The sequence below is a fragment of the Triticum aestivum genome, chromosome 4D, assembly GCF_018294505.1.
Source record: "Triticum aestivum cultivar Chinese Spring chromosome 4D, IWGSC CS RefSeq v2.1, whole genome shotgun sequence".
NCBI lineage: Eukaryota > Viridiplantae > Streptophyta > Magnoliopsida > Poales > Poaceae > Triticum > Triticum aestivum.
Genome location: NC_057805.1, coordinates 26170202 through 26190942, shown reverse-complemented (window position 1 = coordinate 26190942; position 20741 = coordinate 26170202). Strand labels below are relative to the sequence as shown.

Genomic DNA, 20741 nt, shown 5'->3' with positions numbered 1-20741 from the left:
AAATCCCGAAAAAAATTCAAACCAGGGTCAGATTTTGATTTTGTTTGTCAAAAATGTCAAAACACGAAATTTTGCCGAGCAAGGTTGGGTTAATCGATGGAGTAATTGCTCATTCATCTTCCGATGTCCATCTTCGCTTTGACCGGCACAAGCCTTGCGAAGGACAGAAGAAAGTTTGGGCAGAGAGCAAGCCGCCACGTCACCCCACCCTACTCTGCGAGGAACCAGTCCTACGATCATCCTATCCCTGCCGCCTATGGTACAGTCACAGTCACCCATCGCAGATAAACTTTCCACAGCACCCACAGCCCGACCCCGGCCACACCTACCACCCCACTGAAAACGGGGCCCGCATCCCGCAAACTTTATGCAGACGCGCGGGCCGAGGGTCGTCCGGTGACCGAGCATTTTCTCGGAGAGCAGCACAGTACAGCTTCAGAACGAACTGTCCGGAACGTCACGGTCGCCGGAGCGCGTGGCTAGAAAGCTACCCGTGGCCGTGGGGAGCGGGCAGGGGCCCACCAGCCAGAGAGGAGGAGCCCCGCCGCAAAATTACGGGAACGCCCCTGCCGCCGAGGACCGCGAGGCCAAAAACCCTGAACCCCGAGAGCGGCAGAGGCAGGGCCCGGGGCAATGCCGTCCATCCGCGCGCTCATGCGCCTCGCCGCCCCGCACCTGCCGCCCGCCGGCGCGGCGGAGGAGAGCCCCCCGCCGCAGCGGCGGCATTCCGGCTCCCCCCGCCTCTCCTCCCCCTCCTCCTCGTCGGCCTCGGCGCCCGCCAGGCCGGCTGCGGCGGCGGCGCCGCCGCAGGGCCCGGTGTACCCGCTGCGGGACTTCCCGGGGAGCGAGGCGGCCGCGCTGTGCGGCGCGTTCCGGGACAACGCGCGGTGGCTGCTGGCGCGCTGGGCCCCCGTCGCCGCCGCCGCGTCCTCCCCGGGCCCCGCCGCGCGCCGGGCGTTCCTCTCCGACGACCGCACCGGCGCCCTCGTCCCCGTCGTCGCCGTCGAGGTGCTCGCCGCCTCCTCGCCCGCCCCGCTCTGCGGCCTCTGCCGCTGCGCCGGTGAGTGCGCCCCCGTTTTGGCTCCTCGCGTGCTTCGTTTTCGGCGTGGTGCCTGCGCCCCGCCCATTCGAGGCCGGTCGACGGATTCGCGCGGATTTAGGTTTCGGTCGGTCCCGGTAATTTCTTGATCGCGGTTGATTTGGGCGAACGGATGAGCGGATGGACGATTGAAGCTGCTCTTCCAAACGATTATTTTCCTTCGTGATTCGGGGAAGAAACGCGGTTTTCCAATTAGATAGATAGATTTCCGGCATTACTTTCTTGGAATTTGTTCATTTCCGCGTTACTGCAAGCCTGCAACAGCCCCAAATTGCGACCCAAATTCGGCGAATGGATCGTAATAATAGCTGCATTTTGCTTCCTGTTCTTGCATTCACAACCATAGATTGTTTTACCCCCGCTTACACATTGCCTGGATCGGATTTGACGGGCTCCATCCAGCCGGTTCAAATTGTTTGGAATCCGCTTCCTGAAATGGCTATGCAGGTTGCAATGATGGCCTCTAGCCCACCAAAGTTTTATTTCCCATCCTGGAAAAGTGGTGGTTTGCGCATTGATGAGTTGGTTCCCAGTGTACTATTTTTCTGAACGAGAACAATTTCCTGTCAGGTTGGAGCCACCACTGGGTGTCAAAACGGAGCTACCATTTCATCATCCCAGCGGACGCGGACTGGGACCGGCATTTCGGCACCGACGCGCTGCTTGGGCGCAGCGACCACCTCCTCCATGGCCTCATCCACTGCAATGGCTTTGGCCACCTCGTCACCCTCCGCGGCCGCGACGCTGGCTCGGCGTTCCTCTCTGGTCATGACATAATGGATATCTGGGATCGCCTCTGCTCTGCTCTCCGTGTCAGGTAACAAATTTTACTTACTAGTACCACACTTCTTTCCTGTTCAGACATTCCCTGCATATGCACTTGTGTTAATAAGTAGTACCATGACTGCCTCAACTGATTGATCTGTGTTCTTTGAATGGGCTTCTGAGATGTGCGTACTGTAATAAGATTACAATTTTACATTTAGGAGGGAATGGAGTAAATAATAGAACTTGAAAACCCTTTGCGTGTATACAATGATTATGCATACAATGGAGATCGCTGCTTTATGTCTTCTGAGCGTTGAGAGGCTTCTATTTGTATGCAGGGCTGTCTCTCTGGTGGATTTTTCTCGGAAGCACTCTATGGACCTCCGCCTCCTGCTCGGTGTGGCAAATGGTGAGACATGGTTCACCCGCTGGGGATACTGCCTTGGCAGGAGATGCTTCAACATGTCTACCTCCGCCTATGCCACTGCTTTGGAATCTCTGGCTTCGCTGCATGTTGACCATCTTCGCAGCCGACATGTTCGTCGTGTGGTCACCATCTACCGGCGCCTATCCAACAAGCCTCTGATCACTGTCCGCGAGTTCCTCCGCTGCCTCCTTGACTGGAAACACCATGAAGCACCCTTTTCACCACCTCCTGTGAAGCCATGCTCCCGACTGCCATTCCTGCTGCCGAGGCCGTGTACGATGAAGAGGAGCCCGCCGTGCAAGCGGTTTGAGGATGTGATTGACCTGCTCCATTGTCGATGGTCCAAGAAGCGTATGCTCAATGCAGCAGAGGTTGTTGTTGAAAAGCTGCTTGAGCATGGAAATGATGCAGAGATGACAAGGCAGGCAGTGCGAGATGCTGCCAGGGTTGAGATCGGCGATACTGGTCTCCTCGACTTTGTCATCAAGTCCCTTGGTGACACCGTTGTTGGCAACCATATTGTGCGCCGTCTTCCCAGCACTGTGACGCGTGTGCTCACGTTCAGCCTTGAGGAATGGGGAGAGCCAGTGCAGATGGATGTTGAGGTACAGAACACCCGTCCTGCAGCACCGTGGCCGAGCACAGTGGATGTCGAGCGGGATCTACGTGCCGTCTACCGGGCAATGGTGGAGGCGCTAAGTGGGGCAGCACAGGCCGTGCTGGACTGCAAGCACTGGGTGAAGTGCTGGGGCCTTGGGGATGAGTCTGACGATCAGCTAAGGTTCCTCGTTGAGTGGCGACCGCAACCTTGGGAAGCTGCTGAGCTCACACGGCCACTGCCGTCAGGGGAGATTGTCGTGGTGCCAGTCCATACATCGATAGGCGAGCTTATCATCGAGGCAGAGCATGCGCTGAGGGACACGTACTGCTTCTTTGAGGAGTTCCAGGCCGAGACGCTCGACGGCATTACTGGGGAGAAGTGGGATCCAGTGGTGCTTGGTGGAGCAGAGTCCGGGGACACGATCGGCGTGCATGGCCACGGGGCGGACATGGAGACCGGGCTGCGGTGCGAGGGCGGGCTTGACATGTGGGAAGTGAGGTGCGTGTGCGGTGCGCGGGATGATGACGGCGAGCGCATGGTGGCGTGCGACGCGTGCGATGTATGGCACCACACGCGGTGTGTCGGCATTGCGGACAGCGATGCGGTGCCGCCATTGTTCCTGTGCATACTCTGCGGCGGCGCGCTCCTAGCAGCCGGCCCCATGCTGGAGGAGGCACTAACGCTAGCCAAGTGACTATTCTTTCTCTTTCAGCTGCTCCTGGGTTCACATTGCTCACTGATGGTAGTCTGACGAGGTAAAACCAGTTGTGAAACCTTTTCTCTTGTGTAAAAAGTGCGTTGTTGTGGTATGGTTAGTACTTCAACTCAGATTGTGGTATGTTAGTACAACTCAGAAGTTAATGTGTAGAAGTAGTAGATGATGATATGAGGGGATCAGTAGACAGTAGATGGGGGAAATCCCATCCTATCCACGTCGGTTGCAGTCCGACTGGAAATTTTGTTAGTGCCTGATACATCACAGAAGATGATATAGCTAGCTAGATGTAAATACATGTTCTGTGATTGTATCTTGTGCTGTCTCTGAATCCCTCCCAAGTATTATATACAGACAAATAAAGTCATGTTATGCTGGTGTGTGGTGTGCTGTCTGGCTTTCTTGTTTTGTTGACGCTTCCACTCTCGCAACTTTCTCCCATGTCGATGAATGGATGTTGCCTAAAGTTTGGCCGCTCGGGAATCTGAACATCCATGAATTTTTTCAAAAAAATTTGATTTTTTTTAAGTTGGTAGCATGGGAGCATTTATGGGTTGGTATCACTTGATACTTCCTGTCCTACGTAGATTGGTTCCTATCTTCCACATTTCAAAGGAAAATAAACATTAGCCTAAACTCAATGAAAATATTCCAATAATGTGAACCAAATGACATCTCTTTTTTTATTCCTATTCATAGAATTTGAGATACATGTCATCTCATTTCTTACAAGTTTCATATTCCTATAATATTCCAATTAACCAAAGGAGGCCTAGCTTCTCAGGGCGGCATGGTCCTCGTTCGTGGCACAGGGATCACCATCTGGAGTGTGAAGTTCCTGAGGACGGGCTCATTGGAGGACTTATTTCAAATGATTCAAAAATAATATTTTCAAGTCTTAAAGAAAACTGTGAAAACTTGCACATATTTGTGATGGATTTGTAAAATTTCATTCAAAAATATTATGATTTCCAAGCTACACACAAAAAAGAAAAAATCTCAGCCAAACAAAAAAACTGGGCCATTTTCATGTACGTATTTTTTTTGTCTATGCAACGTCTGAAAGTATATTGTTATGAAAAAAAATCCTTGAACGTGTTATATATGTACTTATGCATGTACAATTTTTTTTTGTGATGTGAAAATATGTCTTTTAAGTCGTTCAACGAGCATGTCACCTTGCTCTTTTCGCCGCCATCTAGGGCTATGTTACATCTTTCCCAAATCCCCCACTTCATCGGCCCCAGCTTAGACACCACTTCACCCTAAGAGAATGTTTGGGACTGCTCCGCTCTACCAAAATCAGCTTCACTATATCAAATCTACTTCGGAGCAGTTTCATATAGGAGTTGCAGCTTCACAAAGAGCGGCTTATCATGTTTGACTTCCAGGTAGCTCCAGTTTCAAGAATGGAAATTTTGGTGGAAATGATTGAATGTCCTAGGGAAAACCGAAGGGGTATCCACTTACTGGTGGCTGTGGTGGGTAATCCCCCCCCCCCTGCCCCAATTGTAGTTTCTAGAGCTTTTTGAGCACCCCATAAAGACCTTCATAATAACAGGGAGTTCTACCTTAGATTCTAATTTTTTTTGTGGAGGGGCATATTGTGAGCTACCCCATTTGGCTTGTGTTCTTGAAAGCAGAGCTGAATTTTAGAGAGTGGAGCAGTCGAAACAGAGACTAAGTATCATGTCATAACTAACCCAGGCCGGGCTAACTAAACAACCATCCTAACTAACTAGCTAACAATTGTTTTTTTTAATCATGAACATTTTATTCAGACACATTATCTTTTTTAAATGACACAAATATTTTTGAATGGTACGGACCATTTTCTAAAAATTATACAAACATTTGTTTTACTTTGAATAAACATTATATAAAAATCTCAGGAACATATTTTTGAAATTCGGGAGTATTTTTTAAAATTTCATGAACATTTTTTTGAATGGTACAAAATATTTTTTAAATTATGAAAACATTTCTTACATTTTAAAAAGGTCATGAACATATTTTGAAAACGCGTCAACATTTTTTTAAACGTCATACTCATTTTTTGAAAGGTATGAAACATTCTTTGAAATTACAAGAAGAATTCTTTACATCGTATAAACATTCGTAAAAATTGTCATGAACATATTTTTGAACGCGTGACATTTTCTTACGAACATTTGTTTGAATGGCATGCACATTAAAAAAATGTGTGATCAAATTTCGTGCACCACATGAACATCATTTTAATGCTTGATGCACTTTTTAAAATTTAAGTGAATTAATGTTTAAATGTAAAAAAGGAAAAATAAAAAATTGAACGAATGAAAAAAAACAAAGGGAAAAAACGAACATAACCAACAACCAAACTGACTGGGTCGGCCCACTTCGGGGTCTCTGGAGACGAGATGAGCTACCATCTCGCATAGGCATACCAATCTCATGATTCTAGAAAAAGGCATACTCGATATCATTTCCTTCCTCTATCGCCCAAACTCACGTGCGGATCTCCTGTGGTGAGAGATGATACCATATTGCTATGGAAATCCTCATGGGATCAGAACCCTAAGCCACTTTTCCCGCAAAAAAAAGAACCCTAGGCCACTTTTCATCTCGAGTATCTCCTAGATTTATTTCAGTCACTCCGACGCTATTCTTTCACTGGTATGCTGTGCATGTTGAGTATGAGGCGCTTGTGGCGATTTTGACAATATCAAAATTTGTCGGCTGACACTATCGAAGGTGCTCATAGGGGGGTAGGATTGCATAAGTGTGTTCATAGGGATAAGTGAGCATGTGTGTTGTGAGCATTTGTGTTTCTAAAAAAACTAACAAAGGAAGAAGGAAGGCTAACTATGTTTTCGCTCAATATCAGTGGCCGTGATGTAAATCCATTCAAACTTTCCCTAGTTGTATGATATTTTTTAATGAGTGTTACAAAGTTTAAGAGGAGGTCTAATTGACATCACAAAATGTGTGTAGAGCCGCTCGATGCACATCATGTTCAGTTGATTGTCCTAAATACTTTACTATATCATGGAAGTATATTTTAACCCACAATTATACTTTTTTTGGCGACTTTTGAGTTAAAAAAACTACTCTTTCATGAGTTTCTACATTTGTTTTCTTCAACAAAAATAAGGAGAGAGAGAGAGGGAAAGCCCCTTCCTCTAAAAGAAGCATATAGCCGCCACATATTCATCTTCCTCATTGGCTCGTACTGTTGGTTTACCTTGTCATCAGCGGCCGGCTTCGACACCAGGAGGCGGGGAAGATATTGGAGAGCCTTGCTCTAGTTTGTTAAGTTTAGTATCCTCATGTGTAGGATCGAAAGTATGTCTAGAGGGGGGTGATTAGACTACTTGACCAAATAAAAATCTAGCCTTTTCCCAATTTTAGTTCTTGGCAGATTTTAGCAACTTAGCACAAGTCAAGCAATCAACCTACACATGCAATTCTAAGAGTATAACAGCGGAATATAACACAATTGCATATGAAGGTAAAGGGAGGAGTTTAAGGGAGCAAACGCAATGTTGACACGGAGATTTTTTATCCGTGGGTGATGCTATCGTACATCCACGTTGATGGAGACTTCAACCCACGAAGGATAACAGTTGCGCGAGTCCACGGAGGGATCCACCCACGAGGGGTCCACGAAGAAGCAACCTTGTCTATCCCACCATGGCCGTCGCCCACGAAGGACTTGCCTCACTAGGGTAGATCTTCACGAAGTAGGCGATCTCCTTACCCTTACAAACTACTTGGCTCAACTCCACAATCTTGACGGAGGCTCCCAAGTGACACCTAGCCAATCTAGGAGACACCACTCTCCAAGAGGTAACAAATGGTGTGTTGATGTGAACTCCTTGCTCTTGTGCTTCAAATGATAGTCTCCCCAACACTCAACTTTCTCTCATAGGATTGGATTTGGTGGAAAGAATATTTGAGTGGAAAGCAACTTGGGGAAGGCTAGAGATCAAGATTTATGTGGTTGGAATGGAATATCTTGACCTCAACACAAGTGTAGGTGGTTCTCTCTCAGAAAATGTATGTTGGAAGTGTAGGCATGTTCTGATGGCTCTCTCCACGAATGAAGAGTGAGTGGAGGGGTATATATAGCCTCCACACAAAATCTAACTGTTACAAACAATTTACCAAACTCGGTGGGACCGAATCGTGAAACTCGGTCAGACCGGTTTAGTTCATAATGTGACCATTAGGATTTTCGGTGGGACCGACACGTCAACTCGGTGAGACCGATTTCATTAGGGCTAGGGCATAACGTAATCTCAGTGAGACCGATTACACAAACTCGGTGAGACCGATTTTGCTAATAGACAAACAGAGAGTTGGTCAGGCAAACTCGGTGGGACCGATTCGCTCATCTCGGTTGGACCGAAACGTTACGAAAGGGAAATAGAGTGTATGCATTGCAATCTCGGTGGGATCGATCGCTCATCTCGGTTTGACCGAAATGTTACGAAGGGAAATAGAGAGATTACAATCCCATCTCGGTGAGACCGAAAAGACTAGGGTTTCTGGCAGTGGCTATGTCAACTGAACTCGGTGGCGCCGGATAGAAGGTTTCGGTGGGGCCGAGTTTGACTTTTGGTTTGGGACATATGTGGATGTGAGAAAGTAGTTGAGGGTTTTTTGGAGCATATCACTAAGCACTTTGAGCAAGAAACTCATTAAGCAACACCTCATTCCCTCTTGATAGTATTGGCTTTTCCTATGGACTCAATGTGATCTTGGATCACTTAAAATGAAAAAATGTAGAGTCCTGAGCTTTGAGCTTGAGCCAATCCTTTGTCCTTAGCATTTTGAGGGGTCCACTTTTCTCATCCATGCCATGCCAATCATTGAGCTTTCCTGAAATGTTTATCTTGAAGTAGCATTAGCTCAATGAGCTATATGTTGTTAGGAATTACCAAAACCACCCAGGGATAGTTGCACTTTCAGTCTCCCCCTTTTTGGTAATTGATGACAACATATAGATCAAAGCTTCGACAAATGAAAATAAGATTGAAAAACATCGCCGCATTGAGAAGTATGTGATAAGCAAGAGCTCCACCTAAATTTGTGCATTGTTTAAAATTTGCTTTTGAATGCAAATGCACAATCGATTAGGATCATGGGTTACTTTTCCATGTCACATACATCTTGGTGGAGCGCTCAAAATGATAGAAGTTAAAAGCACGCACTCATCACCAAGCAAGTGAATGATCATTATAAGGATATAAGAGATAATGTCATCCAACAAGCATTAAGGGTAGCATATGATCAAACACATGATCAAACAAGTATCTCATAAGGACATAAAGTATCTCACACAAGCACACAATAAAGTAGTTCAACCAAAGTAGCAAGAGAGATAAAAAGCAACACTCTCTCTCGAAGCCTATGATCTATACATTTTTCTCCCCCTTTGGCAACAAGTTACCAAAAAGTTAAAAAAATGCATAGTGCTAAACGACTCTCAGGCTTGGTCTTCGGGAGGTGGTGTAGAGAGAACTCCAAGGACTAAGGCATCTGTTGATGTAGCTGGAGCTGATGGAGTGGCACTGGAGCTGTAGCTGCTGGAGCTGATGTTGTAGCTCTAGTATCAGTGACTGGCACTGCAGCAGATCTCTATCCTCTAGGCACTCTAGCAAAAGCATCTGTAGTAGACTTGCCCTTCTTCTCCTCTGCTTCCTCCTGTAGCTGCTCAACTGCAGTTTGGATCTCAGTTACCTTGACATCAAGATCATAGAATTTCTGCTCAATGATCCTCTCCAAACTCTCCTGGTTTTGAGTCAGGGTGGCCAAGCCCTTCTCAATCCTTAAAGTGGATTGGATCAGATATCCAAGCTGATCTTGCTTGGTCTTCCAGAACACTTGAGATGCCTCTTCAAAAGTTGGCATCTTTGCAGCTTTCTCTGCCCTTGCCTTCTCTCTCTTCTCATGTGCTTGAGCTGAAGATGGTTCATTTTCATTCATGACAACAGTGTTGATGGTAGGCAGACCAGACAACAAGAAGTGGACACATCCAAACTTATGTGTATCCAAAGCATCATCTGGGATCTCTCTGTACATGTTGGCCATAGTGTTATGGTCTTTCTTCTTCTCAGCATAAACATCCAAGTCATCCTCATTTTCTTCCGGAGCATTGATCAACTGAGCCCATTCTTCAATAGTAGATTGGTACCTTGTACCTTCAGACATCCAAATGATCTTCCCATCTGGGTAGAAGTGGGCTGTAGAGTAAAACTGCATGATCAGCTCATCCTTCCACTTGGTGAGCTTCTGGGCAACAAATGTATCAACTCCACATGCTTTGAAGCTGTCATATACACCTGGATAGTGATCTTCATTCTCCTTGATATACTCCCAGTCAACCCATCTCATGTCACACACTATGGGCTTCTTGTCAAGCAAAATTGTCTCATAAAATTCTTGTTGTTCCTTAGTGTGAAACCTGTAGTCAACATCAGTTCTCCTCCTGACAGCATATGAATCAGACTGTCTCCATAATATCAGTCCTGAATCCTTCCTGATTTTCATGTTTTCTGCAACAGGATGTGCATCATTGTGGTCAGGGATCTTGGGCTTCAGCTTTCTCAAAACAAGAGAATCATCTTCTTCTTCTTCAGCAGCTTCAGGCACTGGGCCTTGTTCTTCTCCTCAGTCGGGATGTTCCTGGTGCTTCTCTTGGGTTTTGGGGGCTTTTGAGCTGGAGCAGCAGCCTTGGGAGCAGCTTTGGGCTTAGATGGAGCAGCCCCTGATCTGATTGCATCTCCCATGAGCTTCTGAGCTTTGGGTGCTAGTGCAGCATCCTCTTGCTCTTCCTCTTCTCCTTCGGAATCTCTCTTCATTGAGGGCTTGCCAAGAACTCTGGCAGTAGTGGTTCTTGCCCTCTTCTTCTTTTTACCATCACCTGCTGCTTCACCATCATCTGATTCAATGGTGAACTTCATAGTGTCACCTGTGGCAACTTTCTTTGGCTTGGAAGCTTCAGCAGTGGAGGCTCTGGCTTTTGACATTGGAACTCTTCTTGCTGGAGCCTTTGTTTTCAATCCGGGCTTTGTTGCAGCAGCAGTGCTATGTTCCTTCTTCAGCACCTTCTTTCTTGAAGTGGCCTCATCCTCAACAGCCACATAATCTTCATCTTTAGAATCTGAGGTTTTCTTCTTCCTTGTCCTGGTAGCTGCCTTTAGTAAGTTACTGGGTGTGCTCCTGTTGCCCTCATCATAGCTGCTGGAGGGACTAGTGCCCTCACTCAACTAAACCTGTTCCTCTGACTTGTTTTGACTGTCACTTTGATCAGACATCTTCAGGCAAACTGTCAGCAGACCCTGTGAATAGGTTATAGATGAGGTAGAGTAGATGAGCATCACAAAGTACAGAGGTTTTGCAAAATAATTGAGTCAAAAAGCTTAGTTTTAGTTCTCTACAGAAGTGATCTCGGAGCTACCGAATTGACAAACTCGGTGATACCAAAGCAAAACTTGGAACCTAAACTAGTGAACTCGGTAGGGCCGAGTCACCATTCGGTGGCACCGAGATTGCTAGGGTTTCACAGAATCTTGAACTCGGTCACACCGATTTGCATGTTTCGGTCAGACCGAAAAGCGCATGTGCAATGGCCAAGGCCGAATCGGTGAGACCAATTTCTACAGTTCGGTCAGTCCGAGATGAGTTCTGCGGAGAGCTAACCCTAAAATTTTCAAATCAATCTAGACCTAAGGAAGTTTTAGCTGGATGAATCAATCTCAATCGTGGAAAGAAACATGGCATTGTCCTTGTGCTAGGAATTGGAGTGAAAAAGACAGCACAAGGGGTCGAACACTTACCCTAGAGCGGCGAGTGTTCGCTACGGCGGCAACGGCGGAGCAGATTGCCGTTAACGGCGGCGGAGACCAGCGGGGGGAGGTCACTGGCGGCGAGAAGACGATCCGGAGACCCGAAGAGGCAGAGCAAGTTACGCGCGGGTGAAGGGTTTTGGAAATTTTTCCAAAATTTGGCCCGTCAGTATATATAACCTGACCCTGTCGGTGTGACCGAGTGGAACAACTCGGTGGCACCGAGATGCAAAACTGCAGGCAGTTACTGCAACTCGGTGAGACCGAAAGGTTCTAATCGGTTGCACCGAGATTGAGAACCTAGATCAACTAAGTGATCTCGGTAGGACCAAAAAGGATGAATCGGTCAGACCGAAATGCACAAAGAGGTTTTGGAAGTTTAAGTCTATGACGAATCGGGGACTCCGAGTGCTCCTCACACAGAGTGGTTCGAATCTGACTTGATCAAAGTTTGTGATGTAGCATGAATAGAGTTTGAGACGAGGAAAGCATAGATAGCTAGAGGGAGTTCTTAGGCATTCTTGTCCATCCATTTGGCAAAAGAGAAAAGGCCAAACAATCAAAGCAACAAATGGATGTCCTCGAATGAGAAAAATATGCATTCAACATGCTCACACAATTAAAATGGCAAATGAAATATGTGACAAAGCATGCACAAACACTCTAGCATCTATCAAGCAATTGGCGATGACTAGGTCATCTATATATGAGTATATTGACTTAGGAGTCAAATGAGAACATTTCATCATAGGTCATACTCATCGTTTAAGCACAAGTGGGGTTACCACTTTTACATAAAGCATTGTTGTGCTCACATCATTGGAGTTGCTTTAGCTCAATTCTTAGAGTAAAGCTCCCCCTAGATGTGATATCCCCCCTAAGAGGGATGAACTAACCTTGGGTTTTGTCGATGATGACTTCATGTAGGTGTTGAAGATGTGGATGCTCAATGTTGATATAGATCATTCGGAGCAATCCATTGGAGTGAGTTGCACTTTCAATACCTACACGGGTTAGTCCCACAAGGAACAAGCAAGGATATCCATAGACATAGAGTGATGTATACACAAGATGTTGTCCATGAAAGCATTAGGTTACCTTGTCCCCTGTCTTACCAACAAGAGGGTTTGTGACTCCTTGATTTAGTGTAAGATATGGAAGTTGTTTGCACTTGTCCTTGCCAAAATGATAAGAGTGAAGTATGTTGGCGGAGTCACCCTCAAGAACTCTCTAGTTCTTCTTCTTCGGGATCCACACCATCTTGATGGGAATCCTTGGAGTTGTAGTCGTACTTGATGAAGTAGAACTTGATGTAGTCTTGGGAACCCACTTGACCAAGGCCTTAGGTGCTTCTTCAAATGCATCAATTTCCTCTTGAAGCTTGTCCTTGCCTTTTTGCTTGTGGTCTTGTGGTGGAAGATCATCTTGAGCTTGTGTTCCTTGGAAAGAAGTAGGATCATACTTCTCTTGTTGAGGAACAAACTTCGTCTTGGGGTATTGATCTTCTTCCCACTCAACTCCATTGGCATTGAACTTTCGTTCAAAACCAACACCTTGATTCTTCCGGTGCCTTCCTTGCTTGCGTACAATTTCCTCAAATTGCTTACTTCCGGCAAGGCTCTTGTAAACACCCTTCTCTATGATTCCCTTCAATAAGCTATTTTCTTGCTCAAGTGTAACTTGGCTAAGAGAATCATTAGTGGAATCAAGAGAACTACTAGAAGCAACAACATTGGATTTAGCATGATTGTTGTTACTACTAGATGAAGAATCTTTCTTGTTCTTGTTGTTAGATTTAACTTGTGGCATGTAAGTAGACAAGAGTAAACGCTTGGCAATGTAAGAAGAACTTTTCTTGTGAAGATCATCATTGATTGCCTTTTAAACTCATGCTCTTGCTCAAGGTTGAGCTTTTCAAAGCATAGCTTCTCCTGAGTCTTTAAAAGTTCTCGATGATCTTCCAAGGTAGTTTCATGAGCTAACTTAAGAGTGTTTAGTTCTTTAGTTAGACGCTCAATCTCCTTCTTATCATCATCATTCGTTATATCTTGATTAGCATGATTAATAGAAAATTCATCATAGTTTTCATAACTAAAGTTGTCAACAAGTAAATCATCATCTCCTAGCAAATCATCTTCATCACTATTGAAATCAACATACTCGGGGTGTGTTACCTTTGGACCTTTAGCCATGAAGCATCTCCCAATTCCTTCATTCGGTGATTCAAATATGTCGTAGGAGTTGGTTGTCACAAGTGCTAGTTCGACAACACCTTCATCTTGAGTATATTCGGAGTCGGAGTGATAACTTCTTTCGGAGTGATTGTCGGAGTCGGAGCCGGATACCCATTCACCAACATGAGCTTGATGTCTTCTTTTTGTGTAGCTCCTTGATGACTTATCCTTCCTTTCCGAATCCTTGCTTCTCCGAGAGGGTCTTCGTTCATAACGATCATCTCTACTCCTTCTTTCTCTTGGTGGTGATTCTTCTCTTCCACTCCTTCTTTTGGGGGAATCTTCTCTTCTTTTGTAGGGAGCCGTACACTCATTTGAATAGTGTCCGGGTCTTCCACAATTGTAGCAATTACGCTCACGGCTAGAAGATCTTTTGTCATTGTAGGACCTTGACTTGGAGCTTCTTTCTTTGCTTCTACTCTTGTAGAATTTGTTGAAGTTCTTCACCATTAGACTCAAATCTTCATTGAAGGTTTGCTTCCCACTTGATGATGTGGGAGATTCACATGAGGCTTTGTAAGCACCACTTGACTTGTTGTGGAGCTCTTCCTTATCCTTGAGTGACATCTCGTGAGCAACAATTCTTCCAATGACTTCTGTTGGCTTGATATCTTTGTAATTGGGCATCATTTGGATCAATGTGCACACGGTATCATATTTTCCATCCAAGGCTCTTAGGATCTTCTTGATGATGAATTTATCGGTCATCTCTTCACTTCCTAAGCCGGCAATCTCATTTGTGATGAGAGCAAGCCTAGAGTACATTTCAGCGACGCCTTCACCATCCTTCATTTTGAACTTGTCAAGTTGACTTTGAAGCACATCCAATTTGGATTCCTTGACGGAGTCGGTACCTTCATGCATATCAATCAAAGTATCCCAAATTTCCTTTGCATTCTCAAGACGGCTGATTTTTTTGAATTCTTCGGGGCACAATCCGTTGAAGAGAATATCACAAGCTTGAGCATTGTATTGCAGCATCTTCAACTCTTCCGCAGTGGCTTCACGGTTTGGTTCTTTCCCATCAAAGAATTCACCTTGCAAGCCAATACACACAATAGCCCAAACGGCCGGGTTATGTCCAAGAATATGCATTTTCATCTTATGCTTCCAACTAGCAAAATTTGTACCATCAAAGTAAGGACCTCTACGGTGGTAATTTCCCTCGCTAGACGCCATACTCTCCTAGGTTGTGAAACCAAGGCTATGACCACCAAAAGCTATGGAAATCAAAGCAAATGGAGACCAAAGCTCTGATACCACTTGTAGGATCGAAAGTATGTCTAGAGGGGGGGTGATTAGACTACTTGACCAAATAAAAATCTAGCCTTTTCCCAATTTTAGTTCTTGGCAGATTTTAGCAACTTAGCACAAGTCAAGCAATCAACCTACACATGCAATTCTAAGAGTATAACAGCGGAATATAACACAATTGCATATGAAGGTAAAGGGAGGAGTTTAAGGGAGCAAACGCAATGTTGACACGGAGATTTTTTATCCGTGGGTGATGCTATCGTACATCCACGTTGATGGAGACTTCAACCCACGAAGGGTAACGGTTGCGCGAGTCCACAGAGGGCTCCACCTACGAAGGGTCCATGAAGAAGCAACCTTGTCTATCCCACCATGGCCGTCGCCCACGAAGGACTTGCCTCACTAGGGTAGATCTTCACGAAGTAGGCGATCTCCTTGCCCTTACAAACTCCTTGGTTCAACTCCACAATCTTGACGGAGGCTCCCAAGTGACACCTAGCCAATCTAGGAGACACCACTCTCCAAGAGGTAACAAATGGTGTGTTGATGTGAACTCCTTGCTCTTGTGCTTCAAATGATAGTCTCCCCAACACTCAACTTTCTCTCATAGGATTGGATTTGGTGGAAAGAAGATTTGAGTGGAAAGCAACTTAGGGAAGGCTAGAGATCAAGATTTATATGGTTGGAATGGAATATCTTGACCTCAACACAAGTGTAGGTGGTTCTCTATCAGAAAATGTATGTTGGAAGTGTAGGCATGTTCTGATGGCATTCTCCACGAATGAAGAGTGAGTGGAGGGGTATATATAGCCTCCACACAAAATCTAACCATTACACACAGTTTACCAAACTCGGTGGGACCAAATCATGAAACTCGGTCCGACCGATTTAGTTCATAATGTGACCGTTAGGATTTTCGGTGGGACCGACACGTCAACTCGGTGAGACCGATTTCATTAGGGTTAGGGCATAACGTAATCTCGGTGAGATCGATTACACAAACTCGGTGAGGCCGATTTTGGTAATAGACAAACAGAGAGTTGGTCAGGCAAACTCGGTGGGACCGATTCTCTCATCTCGGTTGGACCGAAACATTACGAAAGGGAAACAGAGTGTTTGCATTGCAATCTCGGTGGGACCGATCGCTCATTTCGGTTTGACCGAAACATTACGAAGGGAAACTGAGAGATTACAATCCCATCTCGGTGAGACCGAGATCCCTATCGGTGAGACCGAAAAGACTAGGGTTTCTGGCAGTGGCTATGTCAACCGAACTCGGTGGCGCCGGATAGAAGGTTTCGATGGGGCCGAGATTGACTTTTGGTTTGGGACATATGTGGATGTGAGAAAGTAGTTGAGGTTTTTTTTGGAGCATATCACTAAGCACTTTGAGCAAGAAACTCATTAAGCAACACCTCATCCCCTCTTGATAGTTTTGGCTTTTCCTATGGACTCAATGTGATCTTGGATCACTTAAAATGAAAAAATGTAGAGTCCTGAGCTTTGAGCTTGAGCCAATCCTTTGTCCTTAGCATTTTGAGGGGTCCACTTTTCTCATCCATGCCATGCCAATCATTGAGCTTTCCTGAAATGTTTATCTTGAAGTAGCATTAGCTCAATGAGCTATATGTTGTTAGGAATTACCAAAACCACCGAGGGATAGTTGCACTTTCATCATGTCACGCATGCGAGCGTTGGAGGCGACATAGCAGTTGATAAGTGCCTCTGCCCTTGTCAAGGTCACATTGTCGTTGGTTCTAATTCTCGTTGCGTGGCGTGTGATGATTGGTTCCTCAAATATTATCTTCTTGGTTGTGGGGGGAGTCGGCAACCATGACGCTTCTGGCTCAGTTCATGGTGGCATCAGTGGTCTCTCAACAAGATCATGTGGTGGTGTTTTTAGATTTTACGTGGGATTTGTTGTACTCGCTTGACTTTCTCTTTCTTTTTCAGGCCGATGATCTTATTTTTAAATTATCATCGCCAACGTCTTCTGGCAATGTATGATGTCTTCCTTGCCCCATAAATGACTCCTTGGCATAGTTCACTTTTAAGAGACACGCATGTGACAAATCTGGGGTTTGATCATCGTGGGGGTGGGGATACAACCACCACCTGATCTTTTATAACAAGCGGTCGAGTTGGGAGTGTATCAATGACGTGGACGCTAAAAATGTTGGAATTCTTAATCAGGGGTTTTCTCTTCGGAGATGTAATTAACAGGATTTTTATGTAAATGTAAGAGTTTTGGAAATAATGTACCTGCATAATCCTCCTTGCTGCCACCCCGAGCTGTTGGGGAACGCACTATTTCAAAAATTTACCTACGATCACGCAAGATCTAACTAGGAGATGCATAGCAATGAGTGGGGAGAGTGTGTCCACGTACCCTCGTAGACCAAAAGCAGAAGCGTTTAGTAACGCGGTTGATGTAGTCGAACGTCTTCGCGATCCAACCGATCCAAGCACCAAACGTATGGCACCTCCGCGTTCAGCACACGTTCCGTCCCTCGATCTCTTCATCCAATTGAGGACGAGGGAGAGTTCTATCAGCACAATGGCATGGCGACGGTGATGATGAAGTTACCGGCGCAGGGCTTCGCCTAAGCACTACGATGATATGACCGAGGTGTGTAACTGTGTAGGGGGGCACCGCACACGGCTAAGAGAAGACTTGGTGTGTCTTTGGGGTGCCCCCCTCCCATGTATATAAAGGAGGGAGGGAGAGAGGCCGGCCCCCTAGGGGCACGCCAAAAGTAGTAGGAATCCCTTTCCTTTTCGGAGTAGGAAAGAAGGAAAGAGGGAAAGAGAGAGGGAGTAGGAAAAGGCAAGGGGGCACCGCCCCCTTCCCCTAATCCAATTCGGACCCATGGGGGCGCCACCTCCCCTTGGCCTACCTCCTCCTTTTCCCGTATGGCCCAATAAGGCCCATTACATCTCTCGTGAATTCCCGTAACTCCCCGGTACTCCGAAAAACACCCGAATCACTCGGAACCTATCCGATGTCCGAATATAGCCTTCCAATATATGAATCTTTACCTCTCGACCATTTAGAGACTCCTCGTCATGTCCATGATCTCATCCGGGACTCCGAACAAACTTCAATCATCAAATCACACAACTCATAATACAAATCATCATTGAACGTTAAGCGTGCGGACCCTACGGGTTCGAGAACTATGTAGACATGACCGAGACATATCTACGGTCAATAACCAATAGCGGAACCTGGATGCTCATATTGGCTCCTACATATTCTACGAAGATCTTTATCGGTCAAACCGCATAATAACATACGTTGTTCCCTTTGTCATCGGTATGTTACTTGCCCGAGATTCGATCGTCGGTATCCTCATACCTAGTTCAATCTCGTTACTGGCAAGTCTCTTTACTCGTTCCGTAATGCATCATCCCGCAACTAAATCATTAGTTACATTGCTTGCAAGGCTTATAGTGATGTGCATTACCGAGAGGGCTCAGGGATACCTCTCCAATACACGGAGTGACAAATCCTAATCTCGATCTATGCCAACCCAACAAACACCTTCGGAGACACCTGTAGAGCATCTTTATAATCACCCAGTTACGTTGTGACGTTTGATAGCACACAAGGTGTTCCTCCGGTATTCGGGAGTTGCATATCTCATAGTGAGAGGAACATGTATAAGTCATGAAGAAAGCAATAGCAATAAAACTTAACGATCATAATGCTAAGTTAACGGATGGGTCTTGTCCATCAAATGATTCTCTAATGATGTGATCCCGTTCATCAAATGACAACACATGTCTCTGGTCACGAAACTTTAACCATTTTTGATTAACGAGCTAGTCTAGTAGAAGCATACTAGGCACACTTTGTTTGGTCTATGTATTCACACATGTATCAAGTTTCCGGTTAATACAATTCTAGCATGAATAATAAACATTTATCATGATATAAGGAAATAAAATAATAACTTTATTATTGCCTCTAGGGCATATTTCCTTCAGTCTCCCACTTGCACTCGAGTCAATAATCTAGTTCACATCGCCATGTGATTTAACACCAATAGTTCACATCTTTACCCATAGTTCACATCGCCATGTGACCAATACTCAAAGGGTTTACTAGAGTCAATAATCTAGTTCAGATCACTATTTGATTAACACCCAAGAGTAATAAGGTGTGATCATGTTTTTCTTGGGGATCGTTGCAGAATTTTAAAATTTTCTACGCATCACCAAGATCCATCTATGGAGTTTACTAGCAACGAGGGGAAAGGAGTGCATCTACATACCGTTGTAGATCGCGAGCGGAAGCGTTCAAGTGAACGGGGTTGATGGAGTCGTACTCGTCGTGATCCAAATCACCGATGACCGAGTGCTGAACGGACGGCACCTCCGCGTTCAACACACGTACGGAGCAGCGACGTCTCCTCCTTCTTGATCCAGCAAGGGGGAAGGAGAGGTTGATGGAGATCCAGCAGCACAACGGCGTGGTGGTGGAAGTAGCGGGGATCCCGGCAGGGCTTCGCCAAGCGCAAGCGGGAGAGAGACGTGTCACGGGAGGGAGAGGGAGGCGCCAGGGGCTAGGGTACAGCAGCCCTCCCTCCCCCCCTTTATATAGGCCCCCTAGGGGGGCGCCGGCCCCTGGGATCCCATCTACAGGGGGGCGGCGGCCAAGGGGGGGAAACTTCCCCCCCAAGTCAGGTGGGGCGCCCCCACCCCCAGGGTTTCCAACCCTAGGCGCAGGGGGAGGCCCATGGGGGGCGCACCAGCCCACCAGGGGCTGGTTCCCCTCCCACTTCAGCCCATGGGGCCCTCCGGGATAGGTGGCCCCACCCGGTGGACCCCCGGGACCCTTCTGGTGGTCCCGGTACAATACCGATAACCCCCGAAACTTTCCCGGTGGCCGAAACTGGACTTCCTATATATAATTCTTCACCTCCGGACCATTTTGGAACTCCTCGTGACGTCCGGGATCTCATCCGGGACTCCGAACAACTTTTGGGTTTCCGCATACTAATATCTCTACAACCCTAGCGTCACCGAACCTTAAGTGTGTAGACCCTACGGGTTCGGGAGACATGGAGACATGACCGAGACGCCTCTCCGGTCAATAACCAACAGCGGGATCTGGATACCCATGTTGGCTCCCACATGTTCCACGATGATCTCATCGGATGAACCACGATGTTGAGGATTCAATCAATCCCGTATACAATTCCCTTTGTCAATCGGTACGTTACTTGCCCGAGATTCGATCGTCGGTATCCCAATACCTTGTTCAATCTCGTTACCGGCAAGTCACTTTACTCGTACCGTAATGCATGATCCCGTGACTAACTCCTTAGTCACATTGAGCTCATTATGATGATGCATTACCGAGTGGGCCCAGAGATACCTCTCCGTCATACGGAGTGACAAATCCCAGTCTCGATCCGTGCCAACCCAACAGACACTTTTGGAGATACCTGTAGTGCACCTTTATAGTCACCCAGTTACGTTGTGACGTTTGGCACACCCAAAGCACTCCTACGGCATCCGGGAGTTGCACGATCTCATGGTCTAAGGAAATGATACTTGACATTGAAAAAGCTCTAGCAAACGAACTACACGATCTTTGTGCTATGCTTAGGATTGGGTCTTGTCCATCACATCATTCTCCTAATTTTGTGATCCCGTTATCAATGACATCCAATGTCCATAGTCAGGAAACTATGACTATCCGTTGATCAATGAGCTAGTCAACTAGAGGCTCACTAGGGACATGTTGTGGTCTATGTATGCACACATGTATTACGATTTCCGGATAACACAATTATAGCATGA

General features: G+C 46.2%; 1 protein-coding gene across 1 annotated transcript; it reads left to right on the top strand.

The window, feature by feature from the left end:
• Window positions 1-588: 588 nt before the first annotated feature.
• Window positions 589-3990, top strand: LOC123095900 (PHD finger protein MALE MEIOCYTE DEATH 1). Its single transcript, XM_044517470.1, has 3 exons — window positions 589-1060; window positions 1670-1916; window positions 2206-3990. Exons 1-3 carry the CDS (start codon window positions 634-636, stop codon window positions 3587-3589), a joined length of 2058 nt encoding a protein of 685 aa, XP_044373405.1. The 5' UTR covers window positions 589-633; the 3' UTR covers window positions 3590-3990.
• The last annotated feature ends 16751 nt before the right edge of the window (window positions 3991-20741 follow it).

Bases quoted from the DNA above. Each gene is read 5' to 3' on its own strand.
- LOC123095900 (XM_044517470.1), top strand. From the start codon at position 634: ATGCCGTCCATCCGCGCGCTCATGCGCCTCGCCGCCCCGCACCTGCCG. The intron at 1,061-1,669 runs GTGAGTGCGCCC...ATTTCCTGTCAG, and splicing joins CGGCCTCTGCCGCTGCGCCG to GTTGGAGCCACCACTGGGTG. The intron at 1,917-2,205 runs GTAACAAATTTT...ATTTGTATGCAG, and splicing joins TGCTCTGCTCTCCGTGTCAG to GGCTGTCTCTCTGGTGGATT.